At 58.5% G+C, this 13,932-nt stretch overlaps 1 protein-coding gene across 3 annotated transcripts in view; it reads left to right on the plus strand.

The window, feature by feature from the left end:
• P2RY8 (P2Y receptor family member 8) overlaps window positions 1-7,551 on the plus strand; it is a 40,860-nt gene extending 33,309 nt beyond the window's left edge. For 2 of the 3 annotated variants that reach the window (XM_047715382.1, XM_047715381.1), the window contains exon 2: window positions 4,905-7,530. In XM_047715382.1, coding sequence (XP_047571338.1) covers window positions 4,937-6,013 — 1,077 coding nt within the window. In that variant the 5' untranslated portion in view covers window positions 4,905-4,936 and the 3' untranslated portion in view covers window positions 6,014-7,530. The other variant, XR_007124728.1, reaches the window with a different exon arrangement.
• Window positions 7,552-13,932: the final 6,381 nt, after the last annotated feature.

A 13,932-nucleotide genomic window follows, 5' to 3' on the forward strand; every position in this document is an offset into this window, starting at 1 on the left:
TCTTTGGGGATCCCGTCCATGGGAGGGAGGCCTGAGCTACCGAGAGGCCACCCTGAGCCCCACACCCTGCTCTCAGGAGCCCCCACATCGTGCAAAAGGGCAGTCCACAGCCTCAGCCCCCTGCAGAACAGCAAACAGGAATCCACATCTGGACCACAAGCCAGCAAGGTCAGGGAAACCGGCCTCGGCCGCAGCAGCCCTAGTCCCAAGCCCTCCGCCTGTGGGGCACTGTCCAGCTTCCAGGAAAAGACCCACTGATTTTTACTTGAGACGTTCTGCACAGTAGCAGCAGGCCCAGGCTCCTGAGGACAGAACCGGTCAGAACCGGAACAGTTTGCTGGGAGTCCAGGCCTGAGGCCATCGGTCAGTATCCTGGTGGAGAGGCTCATGCACTGGGCCCATCCAACCCCTGCTCTAACGAGTCCCTCTTGCAACCTCTGAGCCCGGGTCTGTAAGATGTGACCCTGTTGCCCACGTCACCACCTCAGGGCATGGTGGCAGGACCACGGAATGGGTGAGGGGTTTTGTGCCATGGGTGCCGGCCATGCAGAGGAGTTGGTGTGACCCATGGGGTCACAGGAGCTCCTGTGCAATCACAGTGTGAGTGGGGCCAGCAGCAACGGCCTGAGGCCATCAGTATAATGGCTGGAGAGGCCAGCAGCAACAGCCAGAGGCCATCAGTATAACGGGTGGTGGGGTCAGCAGCAATGGCCTGAGGCCACCAGTACAGTGACTGGAGGGGCCAGCAGAAATGGTCTGAAGTCACCAATATAATGGGTGGTGAAGCCAGCAGCAATGGCCTGAGGCCATCAGTATAATGGCTGGAGGGGTCGGCAGCAATGGCCTGGGGCCATCAGCATTACATCTGGAGGGATCAGCAGCAATGGCCTGGGGCCATCCGTATAATGGCTGGAGGAGCCAGCTGCAAAGGCCTAGGGCCATCAGTATAATGACTGGAGGGGCCAGCAGCAATGGACTAAGGCCGTCAGTGTAGCTGGGGCACGGCCAGCAGCTATGGTCTGAGGCCATCAGTAGAGTGGACGGGTCAGCTCAAGCCACTATCACAGAATCACACCGACGGACAGGACGGCTTCACCGACACTCATTTCTCGTAGATGGACGGGTTCTAGGAGGCCCTCTCCTCCGGCCTGCAGACATCCCCATGTCCCCAAGGAGCCATGGTGTGCCGGCTGCACCGTCAACTCAATGTCACAGGTCACCCTCCCTGAAGGCACCCTAAAGATGTGTCCTCGAGCCCCCACTAAACGTCCTCAGCTGACCCCAAGCCGGGCTGCCCCATGCAGGCACTGTCTCCGAAACCCAGAAAAGGCACACACAGTGCTCTCTCTTCCCCCTGACTTTCAACGTTTGACGGCATTTTTCCAGCACTCGAAAGTGGAGAAGCCAGATACGGACCAGGTGGACGCAGGGGAGAAGGAAACCACCAAAGCAATCCCTCCAGACTGTTTAAACCAAAGAAAACACCTCGACTTTCAGGGAGGGGTGCGAGGGACGGGCGGCCAGCAGCGGGGTGTACAGCGTTGCACACTTCTCCGTGGGAGCAGAAGAGCCCGGGCTGGGAGGTCCGCAGAGGAAATGCGAGTTCAGTTCCCGCAGCAGCAGGAGACGGTTCTCACCTGCTGCGTCCAATGTGGTTTCCATATTCCAGGCTGATTCCTGGAGAGCCGCTCGCCCTCGGTCCTCCCACCACGCTTCATCAGGCTGTGAAACCTAAGAGGCAAACCAGCTGCAAAGGGGGCAGGAGAGCGGGTTTCCAGGGTCCCCCGCGGGGATTCCAGCCCATGTTCGTGGGTGTCTGCAACGCCAAGCCACGTCTCTCTGTACCAGGTCCCGCTGTGCCAGGTCCCGCTTGCACACATGGACACAGATAACTAAGATGTGGGAAGGGGCTCCCACTTCCACTCACACATCATAATGTTCCTCCAGGGCCGAGAGCGCCATCTGCAGAGAATCCCCCTGGGTCTGTCTCCATCTGTGTCTCTCCGGATGCTCCAAGGGGCAGGGCTGACCAGGACGCAGCATGCACAGATTTTCATCAGAGAAAATGTCTGCACCAGGACAAACAGGGAGACCATCGTGGAAAGCAGCAGATGTCTGAGCCTCATGCAAATGAGGGACAGAGATCGGGCCGCGTGGGGCAGGCACCCTGATTGCCGAGGTCCCTGTGGGCTGTGCACGGCGCCTGGGGCCAAATGCACCATCAGAGGAGACTCCGTCCCCCAGGAGCAGCACCCGTGTCCTGACAAGGAGCAGGGCACGGGCTGGGCCTCTGCACACACCTGGGGATGGAGGTCAGAGGCGGGAGCTGGTGCCCCACCACGACACTGCCTGTGGGAGCACGTGTGAGGGGCCTACAATCTCTTAAGATAAGAATCAGCACAAATATAAGGAACAGCTAATAGTGACCTCCCGGCCACCATGAGGCCCCTCGGCGGTCCATCCGTCACCCCTGTATGCACGAGCATTCTGCAGAGAAACAGGCACAAAAGGATGGAGACCTATGTCCTCTGTGGCTGCACATCACCTAGATGTACGTGTATGAACGCAGTAGGGTGTGTGCACCACAGAACATGCACGCACACATGTAAACAATACACACATGTGCATGCACGTGTACGCACGTGTACACATATTGCGTGCATGTATATGATCACGTATGCATACGGGTACATCTGTGCACATGTGCATGTATATGTGCATGTACACACATCTGTGCTTAGCACCTTCATTCATGTGGACATGCACAAGGGGACGTCATGTCACAGAACACGTGTGTGGGGGGTGTGAGCATCTGTACATGTAGGATGAATACACAGGATATACACGTGTGTGCGTATATATACACACATGAGAGGATACGTGTGCATGAATGCATTCAAGTATGTGTATATACACAGGAAGACCTGTACACAATGGACATCCTGCATGTGTGCATGTATGTATAAACGTGTATGCCACAGAGCGCACCCAATGGCGTGTGTGTGTCTACACGCATACCCGTATGTGCAGCAGGGCAAGTACTCTAGCTATTGTGTGTGCAAACATATATGTAATAGAAAACACATGCATGTGCATATGCGATAGGATGCATATAGGATAGTGTACATGTGCGAATACACGCGTGTATTTTTATGAAGTAGGATTCATGTGCTATAGAAGGACCATATACACACGCAACAGGAGAAACATGTAATAGGACGGGTCCGTATACAGGTACATATACAATACACGCAATGCATTGCATGCACGATTGGACATGGTTGCATACACATACATGTGCGTAAGTCTATGTAATAGAACATGTATGTATATATATGTGTATAAACACACATGCATGTATAGATAGAGATACAAAAAAAAAATTTAAACTAAGGAACTGGGCACCCAGGATGGCCCGGCTGGTGAGCCTGGAATCTGCAAGGCAGGGGGGCAGGCTGGAGACTCAGGGGAGACCTGACCCCGCAGAAACCTCAGTGTTTCCTTTTTCAGGCCTTCCCCTGATTAGACAAGGCCCACCGCAGGACAGAGCATCATGTCTTTACTTCAAGAAAGCTGCTTGGCTCCAGAGCCGCACCTAGGAAACCCCTTCGCAGACACCCTCGCATGCACGCCCAGCTGGATGAGTGGGGACCCATGGCACAAACAACCTGTACCTCCCGCAACCAGACCTCCACCCCCATCAGCCCTGCCTGATCAGGCCTGGGTCACAGACAGGGCATAGACGGGGCCTGACCGGGATCCCCTGGCCCTGGACCACAATAAAGAAACGAAATCCCTGTTTTTGGAAAACTTGGATAAGCAAAATGCTCGGAGTTTGCCATGTCCTCCCCTCTTGGTATATATTCTGACTGTTATGGAACCCACCCCCCACCCCCAGCCCATAGCCCGGGGAAAGGCACAGGACCTGAGTTGAGAAATCAAGAGAACAAGCAGAGGTAAGACCCAGATGGTAATGTGGACACCAGTCAGGCACTCTGTCTGCCCCAGCCGGACAGGGCTGCCCTCCTGGGCATCTGGCCTCCTGGACCTGGGAGGCTGGGAGGGCGCTGGGGTTTTGAAACCACACCGGAGGGCGCGTGTCTGGTCGTGGGGACAGGTGCATACGTGCTGTATCTTGAAACAAGCGCGTGGGTGTTGTTACCTTGAAGCGGAGATGTGAAACAGCTGTGTGACAAGTGGGCACACTATTCCCTCCACCCGTGGCCATGCCCTTAAATGGATGGGGAGCGGGGGCTGTGGGGCCTTTGGTGATGGAGCAGGGGACTTCCTGCCTGGACTGTGTGGAGCCCTCCCAGAGCCCTCATCAGAGCCTCCAAAGTCCCCCCCTGCAGTGGACACCCCAAGATTAGGGCCTCAGAGCAGGTGAGTGGACCCGGGGTGTCCAAGCTCGAAACAGAAGAAAGCAGGAGGCCAGGAACAGGTGACCTGGGTGGAGATGCTGGGACGTTTAGTGCTGACGACACAGCGCCCTCGTGAGGCGAGGTGGAGCACCAGCGAGAGTCAGGAGGGCCTGGGGTCGCCTCCTCCACCTTCCAGGGGTCCCCAAGAAACTTCCGCGGCTGGAAGGCCGGTTTGCGCCTCCGTAAGTCTGTAACCCCCCAACCCTTTGCCGTGCCTCTCCTCGCGTCCTCCTGGCCCCAACGATGAAGCCGCTGCGCCCTAGCTTGCAGCACGCTCCCTGCGCGTCCCAGTAGCAGGACGGGAAGGAACGTCCAAGTCCTGCGCCTTTGCAGGATGTAGCGCGCATTAGCTCAGCTCCGTGACCCAGGGGGACCACAGCCGGTGCACTCAAGGGTACGGGACTGCTGGGGAGGCCAGAGAGGGGGGCCCGCAGGGAGTCCCGCCCTGCTCCCCTCCTCACCCGAGCGCCCCTTGCCTTCCAGACCCGCGAGAGCGGGGGACCAGCAGCGCCAGGATGGATATGAACATGACACGTCCAGACAACGCCACCATCCTGATGCTGCGCGACCCGACCATCGCGGTGGTCCTGCCCGTCGTGTACTCGCTGGTGGCGCTGGTCAGCATCCCCGGCAACCTCTTCTCCCTGTGGGTCCTCTGCTGCCACATCGGGCCCAAGTCCCCGTCGGTCATCTTCATGATCAACCTGAGCGTCACGGACCTGATGCTGGCCAGCGTGCTCCCTTTCCAGATCTACTACCACTGCAACGGGAACCACTGGGTGTTCGGGGAGCTGCTGTGCAACGTGGTCACCGTGGCCTTCTACGCCAACATGTACTCGTCCATCCTCACCATGACGTGCATCAGCGTGGAGCGCTTTCTGGGCGTCGTGTACCCGCTGGCCTCCGCGCGCTGGCGCCGGCGCCGCTACGCCGTGGCCGCCTGCGCCTGCGTCTGGCTGCTGCTGCTGGGCGCGCTGTCCCCGCTGGCGCGCACCGACCTCACCTACACCGTGGAGGCGCTGGGCATCGTCACCTGCTTCGACGTGCTCAAGTCCACCATGCTGCCCAGCGTGGCCATGTGGGCCATCTTCCTCTTCACGCTGTTCATCGTGCTGTTCTTCATCCCGTTCGTGGTCACCGTGGCCTGCTACACGGCCACCATCCTGACGCTGCTGCGCACCTCGGACCCGCACGGCCGCGGCCAGCGGCGCCGCGCCGTGAGCCTGGCCGTCGTGGTGCTGCTGGCCTTCGTCACCTGCTTCGCGCCCAACAACTTCGTGCTGCTGGTGCACATGGTCAGCCGCCTGTTCCTGGGCGGCAGCTACTACCACGTGTACAAGCTCACGCTCTGCCTCAGCTGCGTGAACAACTGTCTGGACCCCTTCGTGTACTACTTCGCGTCCCGCGAGTTCCAGCTGCGGCTGCGGCGCTACCTGGGCTACGGGCGGCTGCAGGCCTGCAGCCGGGACGCGCGCAGGGACACCCTGTTCTCCGCCCGGACGCTGTCGGCGCGCTCCATGTCTAGCGGCCACGGCGACGGGCTCGACGGCCCCAGCCGGCCGTGCCTCCAGAGGCAGGAGAGCGTGTTCTGAGCCCCGCACCGCCAGAGTGGGGGCGGGGGTAACGGCTGGAGACGGAGGGGACGGCCCTTCCCCGCCCGCCTGCCTGCTGCTCCTGCTGCCACATCCGCCACGGTGCACACGGAGAGGGTCCCCAGATGGGCCTGCTGCTCCTATGACGCATCCGCCCGGTGCGCACAGAGAGGGTCCCCGGGTGGGCTCGAGTCTGGTGTCCCAGCACGGCCGCAGAGCAACAAGACAGAACACCCCGCGGTGTAACAGGACAGGACGCAGCGGGCCAGGCCGACTGGCCCTGCTCCCTGAGGATGACGACCCAGCCTGACAGAACATCGAGCCAGCCCAGCTGAGACCCCATGGACCCCCAACCTACGCCTGCCTTGTTCTCTGTGCCTCCTGCTCGGGAAAGCCAGGGACACGTGCTGCTCCCCAGCCTGGTGGCGCCTGGACTTGCTGTTCGTACCAGCCTCGATCACTGTGCGTGCTGGGATGCACCCCCACGAGGGCAGACGGGCCCCTCTGGCCTCTGTTCTTCCAGAGCTCACGGGTTCCCCTGCACCCCATGTCACGGTCTTCCCAGGAGCAACCATTGCAAGGCTTTCAAAGCGTTTGGTCACTCTGGTTCCTCCAGCCGCACAATCTACAAAGATGTCACAACTTACGAGGTCCAGACAGGAAGGACATCCAACCTGAAGGTGTGGGTCAGGCCCCCCATGCAGGGGGAGGGTCTCTAGGCACATGAGATGCTGCTGAGGCTGAGCACTGTGAAGGACGATGGCCGTCCGCACCTTCTGCCGGGCTCCCGGACATGCTTCTGGGTCCAGCTGGCCCCGAGGTGCCCTCTGGCTAGTTCTCGGCCTCCTGCTCCCAGGCGAGAGCCCCCTGAGTCGCAAGCAAGGCCTCCCAGGGTGTGAGGTGGCCTTGCGCACCTATCCTGACCCATGGCACCCTCTGGGACCCAGACACCCCAGATTCCTGGGGAAGGATCAGCACCCGAGGCCCCTTTGTGCCTGCTGGCCGCCTCAGCATATGGGCGGGGGCATTCTTGTCTCTTCCTGGGCCCAGGGCACATCTGGACCAGCCCAGAGTCGTGTGCTGCTTCGGGAACACAAGGAACCCCATCTCCAGGGGGGTCTGGGGTGCCAAAACAGTGGGTTTCCAGGAGCCCGGGATTTGCCTGAAATAGCAAAGTTTGATACTTTGTTCATCACATAGGGCATGCACGGCCTCGGACTCCGCGACCTCCAGGGAGGAGCGGCTACATGACAGGCAGCCTCCCCACGGCAGGTTCCATGTACGGAAGGAGAGTGATAGCTGCCATCCAGGGGCCCCTGGGGGGGAGGGGGACTTGCTCCTGGTGTGACTGCTTCGGAAGGAAAACAGACACACCTGTCCTCGAGCGAACAGTGACCCCAAGCCCGTGTCCACCCAGGACCTCAGAATGTGACCTGCTGGATCGGGGTGACCCTAAATCCAATGGCAGGTGTCCTTGTAAGAGACAGAAGAGAGACAGATGCAGAGGAGAAGCCACATGAGGATGGAGGCAGAGATGGGAGGGGCGTGCCCACCAGCCCAGCGATGCCAGGAGCCCCAGAAGCTGGAAGAGGCAGGAAGGAGCCTCAGGAGGGAACCCAGCCCTGCCCCGCCTGGATCTCAGCAGCCCTGCCCCGCCTGGATCTCAGACTGGTCTCCAGAGCTGGGAGGGGATTGATCCCTGTGGTTTTAAGTCTCCGGTTTGTGAGGGCCTCCCCAGGACGCACTATCTGGGCCACTCTGAAATTGCAAATTGGGTCATGGGACCCAATCTCTTGGCATGCAGGGCTCTCGGGACCCCTGCAGGGTCCGCCCTTGTGATGCCACAGAGCCTCCCCGAGAGTCCCCAACACATGGCCCCAGAGATTTCCAATGCCACCAATGCCTTTTTGCACACCGTCTCCAGAGTTTTAGTTTCGGAACGGGCCTGCCAGGTGGACGGGGCTGGTGCTACCATCTCTGGAGCCCCAAATCCAGAGGCTCCCCAGGGCGGCTTGCAGAGAGAAGGCCTGAGTCCCAGCAGGTACTCCCCACCCACGGGCTCCTCAGTCCTCAAGACCACATGGCCGAGAGGTGACTTCTCTCCTCCTCCGCATACACAGTGACGTCCACGCATGGAATCTGAAAACGACGTGGGAGGCCACCCTTCACAGAGACGCCTGTTCCGGGAGTAACTCCCCGGCTCCAGCTGCCCGTTATGTGTCGTGGACTCCAGAGGTTAGTGTATAAATTGGGGACCCCAACACCAGCCTCTGGAGGCTCCAGTCCCCCTCCCTGTGCGTGGTCTTAGAATCAAACCCAGTTTCGTAGGTTTGCCTCGTGCGCATGCTTGTCTGGGGTGTGCAGAGGCACGTGCAGGGGGAAAGCAGGTGAGTGCATGCTACGCTCGCCCTTGGGAACGGAGAGTCAGCCTCCAGCGTCCCCTCGAAACCCTGCACGCCACACTGGGGTTACACATAGTCATTGCCCACCGCCTTGCGGCTGGAACGTCCCCACAGGGGACAGCACCTGAGCACATGAGTCCTGAATGCCCCGGAGTGTGCCTGGAACTCAAAGTCACCATAGGAACCCTTCCGAGAGACCCCTTGAGACTCACCTGGAGAAGGATTTACCTGAGGGCATACAGGTGGCTCCAAGAAGGCTGGCACGAGGGACCCGAACTCTGCAGGGAAAGAGCCCCGACCCGCCACTCTACCTGACTCTCCCAAAGCCAAACCCTAGAAAGCAACATCGAGGCAGCAGCCGCATCCCGTCGGAAATCCTGAGCCAGCAAGACGTCCCCAGCCACTCTCTAGGCGTGGGCCTCGGTGCGTCTGGTGCACAAAAGCTGTGAAAACCTCAAACCAGCCGCACAGAACATGGCGGTGGCCCGTGAGAAGCCGCAGACCCCAATTCTGGAAGAAGCCTGTCTGTGTAATATCTTCCTCCGCAGGATGTCAGGCCCCTGGAGCCCTCGGAGGACAGAAGGGACTGTCAGCGGGGTCACTACCCAGCAAGCGGGCCGATCTCAGCGTGGAGTGTTAGCGGGAGGATGGGGGCTGCGATCACACCGGGGCCTTCCCGTTGCTGGGAATCCCAGAGCACAGGTCCCCGTTTCATGCCACCGTGTCTGTCCTATCGCCTGAAATCCCAGGGCTGGCCTTGCTTCTAGTTCCACACTCAAATAATGTTGTGTGCTCTGGGCGTGTGTGTGCGTGTGGGGGGGGGGGGTTCCCCAGGAACCTGACCTGTTCACCTGTTAAGGAGCCCATAAACGTAGACACGTGCATGGGTACATCCAGGTGTGAACTTTTTAAAAAGCTGTGGTACCGGGATTCAGCGGCTGGCTGCATGCGGAGCGCCAGAGGCACCCTGAGACACAGGACCCTTGATGCCAACCCTGAGTTTTCCCCGCGCAGAAGGGGTCTGCACTTCTCCTTCGGGCCTCTGAGACCCCGGCTTTCCAAAGACACGGACCATCTCGCTTTGAACCGCACGCACCCTCCAGCCAGACACCAGACACCACGAGAAGACTCCGCACGGAGCGTGGATTCGGGTTCCTGGGAAGCACACAGCACGAATCGGGGCAGCGCAACGCGGACGGGGCGTGCGGTACAATCAAGGATTTGTTGCCTCAGATGATGGAGCTTTTGAAAAGAAATCCCTTTTTGTAAGACGTACGCGTGTACATACTCATGTGTCCGATGGTATGGAGTCTGAGGCTTTGCTTAAAATACTGGAACAAACAGATGCATGCACACGCGTTGGCATGCACCACATGTACCCATATTCACGCTGGTAGGTGGGCATCCATCCATGTGTGCACACGTGCATGCAAAAGTGCACACAACGTACCCATGTGCAGGCCAGCAGGCATCCATCCGTCCGCGCACACACAGGCACACACCCGTCCATGCACACGAAGTATCCATAAGCACACATGAATACGTGTGGGCGCCCATGCATGTACACACACACACACACACGTGCGCATATACACATGTACGCACCTGGGCGTGCCTACATTGGGAGAACATGGGAGAAGGCTGATCCCTGCTAATGCCTGAAGCTGGGGGAAGGGACCGGGGCTTCCATTCTATAACGCTCTGTCCTTTAAGCATATTTGACAATATCTGTACTTTAACAACACGAGGCATCTCGGGAAATGTCACACGGAGACATCGACTTCTGCCCAGTGGCACTTCTCCAAACTGCTGAACGTGGAAGGAGCAAACATTCCCAACCCAGCTGTGCTGTTTTGTTTTGTTTTGTTTTTCTTTTCCTCCCAGTTATATTGCGGTAAAACACATAGACACAAAACTCACCATTTTATCCACGTTTAAGTGTGCAGGTCAGTGATGTCACACACACTCACGGAGCTGTGCCACCGTCCCCAACGTCTGTGTCCACAATCCTTCATCGAGTACAAGGGGAACTCTGACCCCACTAAACAAGAAAGCCCCTTCCTATCCCCCACCATCTGCCCCCGGTCCCTATAAAGGCGATGCCACCAGGGGACTCTTATACACGTGGGATCACAAAGTATTTGTCCTTTTGTGTCTGGCTTATGTCACTAACCATCATGTCCTCCAGCTTCGCCCACGTCACCGCCAAATCAAGGTACCATTTGCCCCCCACACGGCTCAGCCGGTTGGTAGTACGTTTGTAGTGGCCTCCCCGAGACACCACAGTGCAGCTATGGGACATTTCCATCACCCCCAAAAGATGCCCGATGCCTGTTTTCTCCCCATCCCTACGACCAGCCCCAAACCAGTGCCCACTACTGTTTCTGCTTCTCTGGACTTGTCCTTCCTGTCCCTGTGACATCAGTGGGATCAAAGGGCACATGGGGTGCTGCCATACTGTCTATTTCTCAACAGGGCATTTTGGGGTTCATCCCGTGTGGTAATATTTACCCTATTCTTCTCTCCTTGCTCCGTGGGCTGGGGGAGCGCCTCGTGTCCATCATGCCAGACAGAATCCAAAGAGCCCCCCCTTCGGCAGATTTTGACCTCAATCTCCAGCAAAGGGTCCAATCGAAATACCCAAAACAACAGGGCGGAAGTAGCCAGGACATCGAGAACTCTGCGTCTGTCACGAGGTGCTGGGAACCTACTTCTACCCTGTCCTTTTTGCTCTTTCTGGAAAAGACCACGAAGAAAACGCATCCCACAGCTAACCAAGACTTGAGAATGTCATCGTTATTTGGTCAACATAGAAATTATTCAGATTCAGAATGACTTGGTTAAGAAAACTTCAGTGTTTGACCTTGGCGTGCTCTGTCTCTCTCTCTCTTTTTAAGTCTGATCTCTTTGGAAATCTATGCGATTCTGCAAATGTCCATGAAGGTTTTTTTTTTTTTTTTTCAATTGTCATGAAAATACTTCTAGGGTAGGATTCAATCCAAGGGAGGGCCCAGGGAGAGGGTTTCCAGACGAGGACAAGCCGTGTAATGGGTACGCTAGTTTCTGGGACTCAAGCATAAACCCCCACACACAATGGGCAGCCATCAGAGGATAAACCCCACACCAGGGCGTCCCCTAGTCGATCACATGGGTGAGCTCCTTCATTCATCTCACTGGAATTGGGTAGGTGTTAGGTCCATTTTGCAGAGGAGCAAACTGAGCCAAAGAGAGGTAGAAGGACTTTTCCGGGGTCCCAGAGCTGGCAAGGAGGACAACCCGGGTTTGAAGCTGGCATCTGTCCCCAGAGGCTCATCCCACGTCTGTGGGAGCCCAGGCTGGGTTTGTAACTCCCGCCGAGAGTCTGTGGCTAACTCCGTAACCCAAGGCGTAGCCTGGCCCACCCAGCAGCTCTTCCTTGTGTCCACGCTTCTGCCGTGTAGATCACCCTCGGTGCAAGTGAAAAACCGTCAAAACTCCAGCCAGCCTGTTCCCGCTACTCATCGTCAGCAGGCCCAACAAAGAAGGGTCTGGGTCCATGCCCACCACCCCGGCCCTCAGCTGCACTGAGGATTCTGGGTCCTTGCGTCTGTATCACGACACAGCCTATGGGTGTCTAAACCTCCTTTGAGCCCCTATCCCATGCCTCATGGGAGATCAGCCAGCACAGAACATGAAGGGGGAAACAGGAGAAGGAACAATGCCATCCAAATACATCATAGGCCGTCACGTTGAAGTATGTGTGTGCCACATGTATACAGACACTGCACGTACAAACATGTATATGTGTGCAATATGGGTTTATATGCATGTGTACATACTCTTCTGGGGACACTTATGGTGGTCACAACGGGGGGGGGTGCGACTGGCATGTGGGAGATAGAGACAGGGACACCTACAGCGTAGCTCCTGCAGTGCCCAGGAAGCCCTGGGTCAGAGTCATGCAGCCCAAGATGTCAACAGTGCCCAGGCTGAGAATCCTGGACCAGGCATGAGAGACTATCTATCCATCCACCTACCCATCCATCCAACCATCCATCCATCTATCCATCCATCCATCCATCCATCCATCCATCCATCTATCCATCATATGTATCTATCCATCCATCACCCATCTATCCATCCATCCATCCATCATCCATGTATCCATCCCTCATCTATCGATCCATCCATCCATTCTTCTATCCATCTACACAACCATGTATCATCTATCTATCCGTCCATCCGTCTATGTAACCGTACATCCAACCAACTATCAATCCATCGATCCATCTTATCTATCCATACCCACCTATCATCTATCTACCTGTCCTCCGTCCGACCATCCATCCATCCGTATCTATCCATCGTATCTATCCACCCTATCTATCTATCTATCTATCTATCTATCTATCTATCTATCATCTATCTACCTACCTATCTACCTATCATGTCTATGGTCAGGGTTGTCAACTAAGAGGGACGCCGCGGCAATGTCTGGAGAGACCTGGGACGGTCACAACTCGAAAGGAAGCCACTGCCATCTAGCGGCGCAAACTGGGCTTGCCGCTGGACACCGTGGTGTGCGCAGGTCGCCCCGACCTGCCCCCCCCAAATGTCAGCAGTCCGGAGGCTGAGAAGCCCCCCACAGTTCGCAGGACAGAGTCTCCCTCTCTCTCTCCCTATCTACTACCTGTTTACCTGTGTCAACCGAGGGCCAGTCTGCAACGCCCCCCGCCCCGGAAACCCCCATCTCTGCCCACTGCCTCCCGGGAAACACCTGTGTCTCAGGGACCCTCACCTCCATGCCCCACTGTGCTCTCGGAAACCCCATCTCCCCCCCTCCGCCGTGCCCCTGGGACCCCAGCTCCGCACCCCCATGTCCGCACCCCGTGCCACGCTGTCAGGGACCCCCATCTCCGCACCCTCCGCCGTGTCCTGGGTCCCCCATCTCCGCACCCCCCCATTTCCGTACTTCCTCCCGGAGACACCCTCACCTCCACGCCCCACTGCTCTCGGAGACCCCATCTCCGCACCCTCCGCGGTGCCCCAGGGACCCCATCTCCTCACCCCCTCCACCACCTCCCAGAGACGCCCCCATCTCTGCGCCCGCCCCCACTGCCCCCAAGGGGTGCCGGGACATTGGGTTCTCGGAGATCGTCCGCAACGACCTCTCCCCAGCCCCTCGGCGGGCGCAGCTGGTTTGGGGGCGCGGGGTGGAGGGGACGCGTAGCCGGGGGTCTGGACGGGGAAGGCAGGGGCGGGGCTCTGGCGGGCGGGGCGGGGCGGGGCCTGGGCGGTGCGTCGAGAGGGCCGGGCCTCGTTGGGGGCGGGGCCTCACTCGGCTGATGTGCGCGGCGCAGGGCGGGGCTCCGGCGGGCGGGGCGGGGCGGAGCCTGGGCGGTGCGTCGAGAGGGCCGGGCCTCGTTGGGGGCGGGCCCTCACTCGGCTGATGTGCGCGGCGCAGGGCGGGGCTCCGGAGGGCGGGGCGGGGCCTGGGCGGGGCGCCGCGCGGGCCGGGGCCTCGTTGGGGGCGGGGCC

This window comes from Lutra lutra, chromosome X (assembly GCF_902655055.1).
Source record: "Lutra lutra chromosome X, mLutLut1.2, whole genome shotgun sequence".
Classification (NCBI taxonomy): Eukaryota; Metazoa; Chordata; class Mammalia; order Carnivora; family Mustelidae; genus Lutra; species Lutra lutra.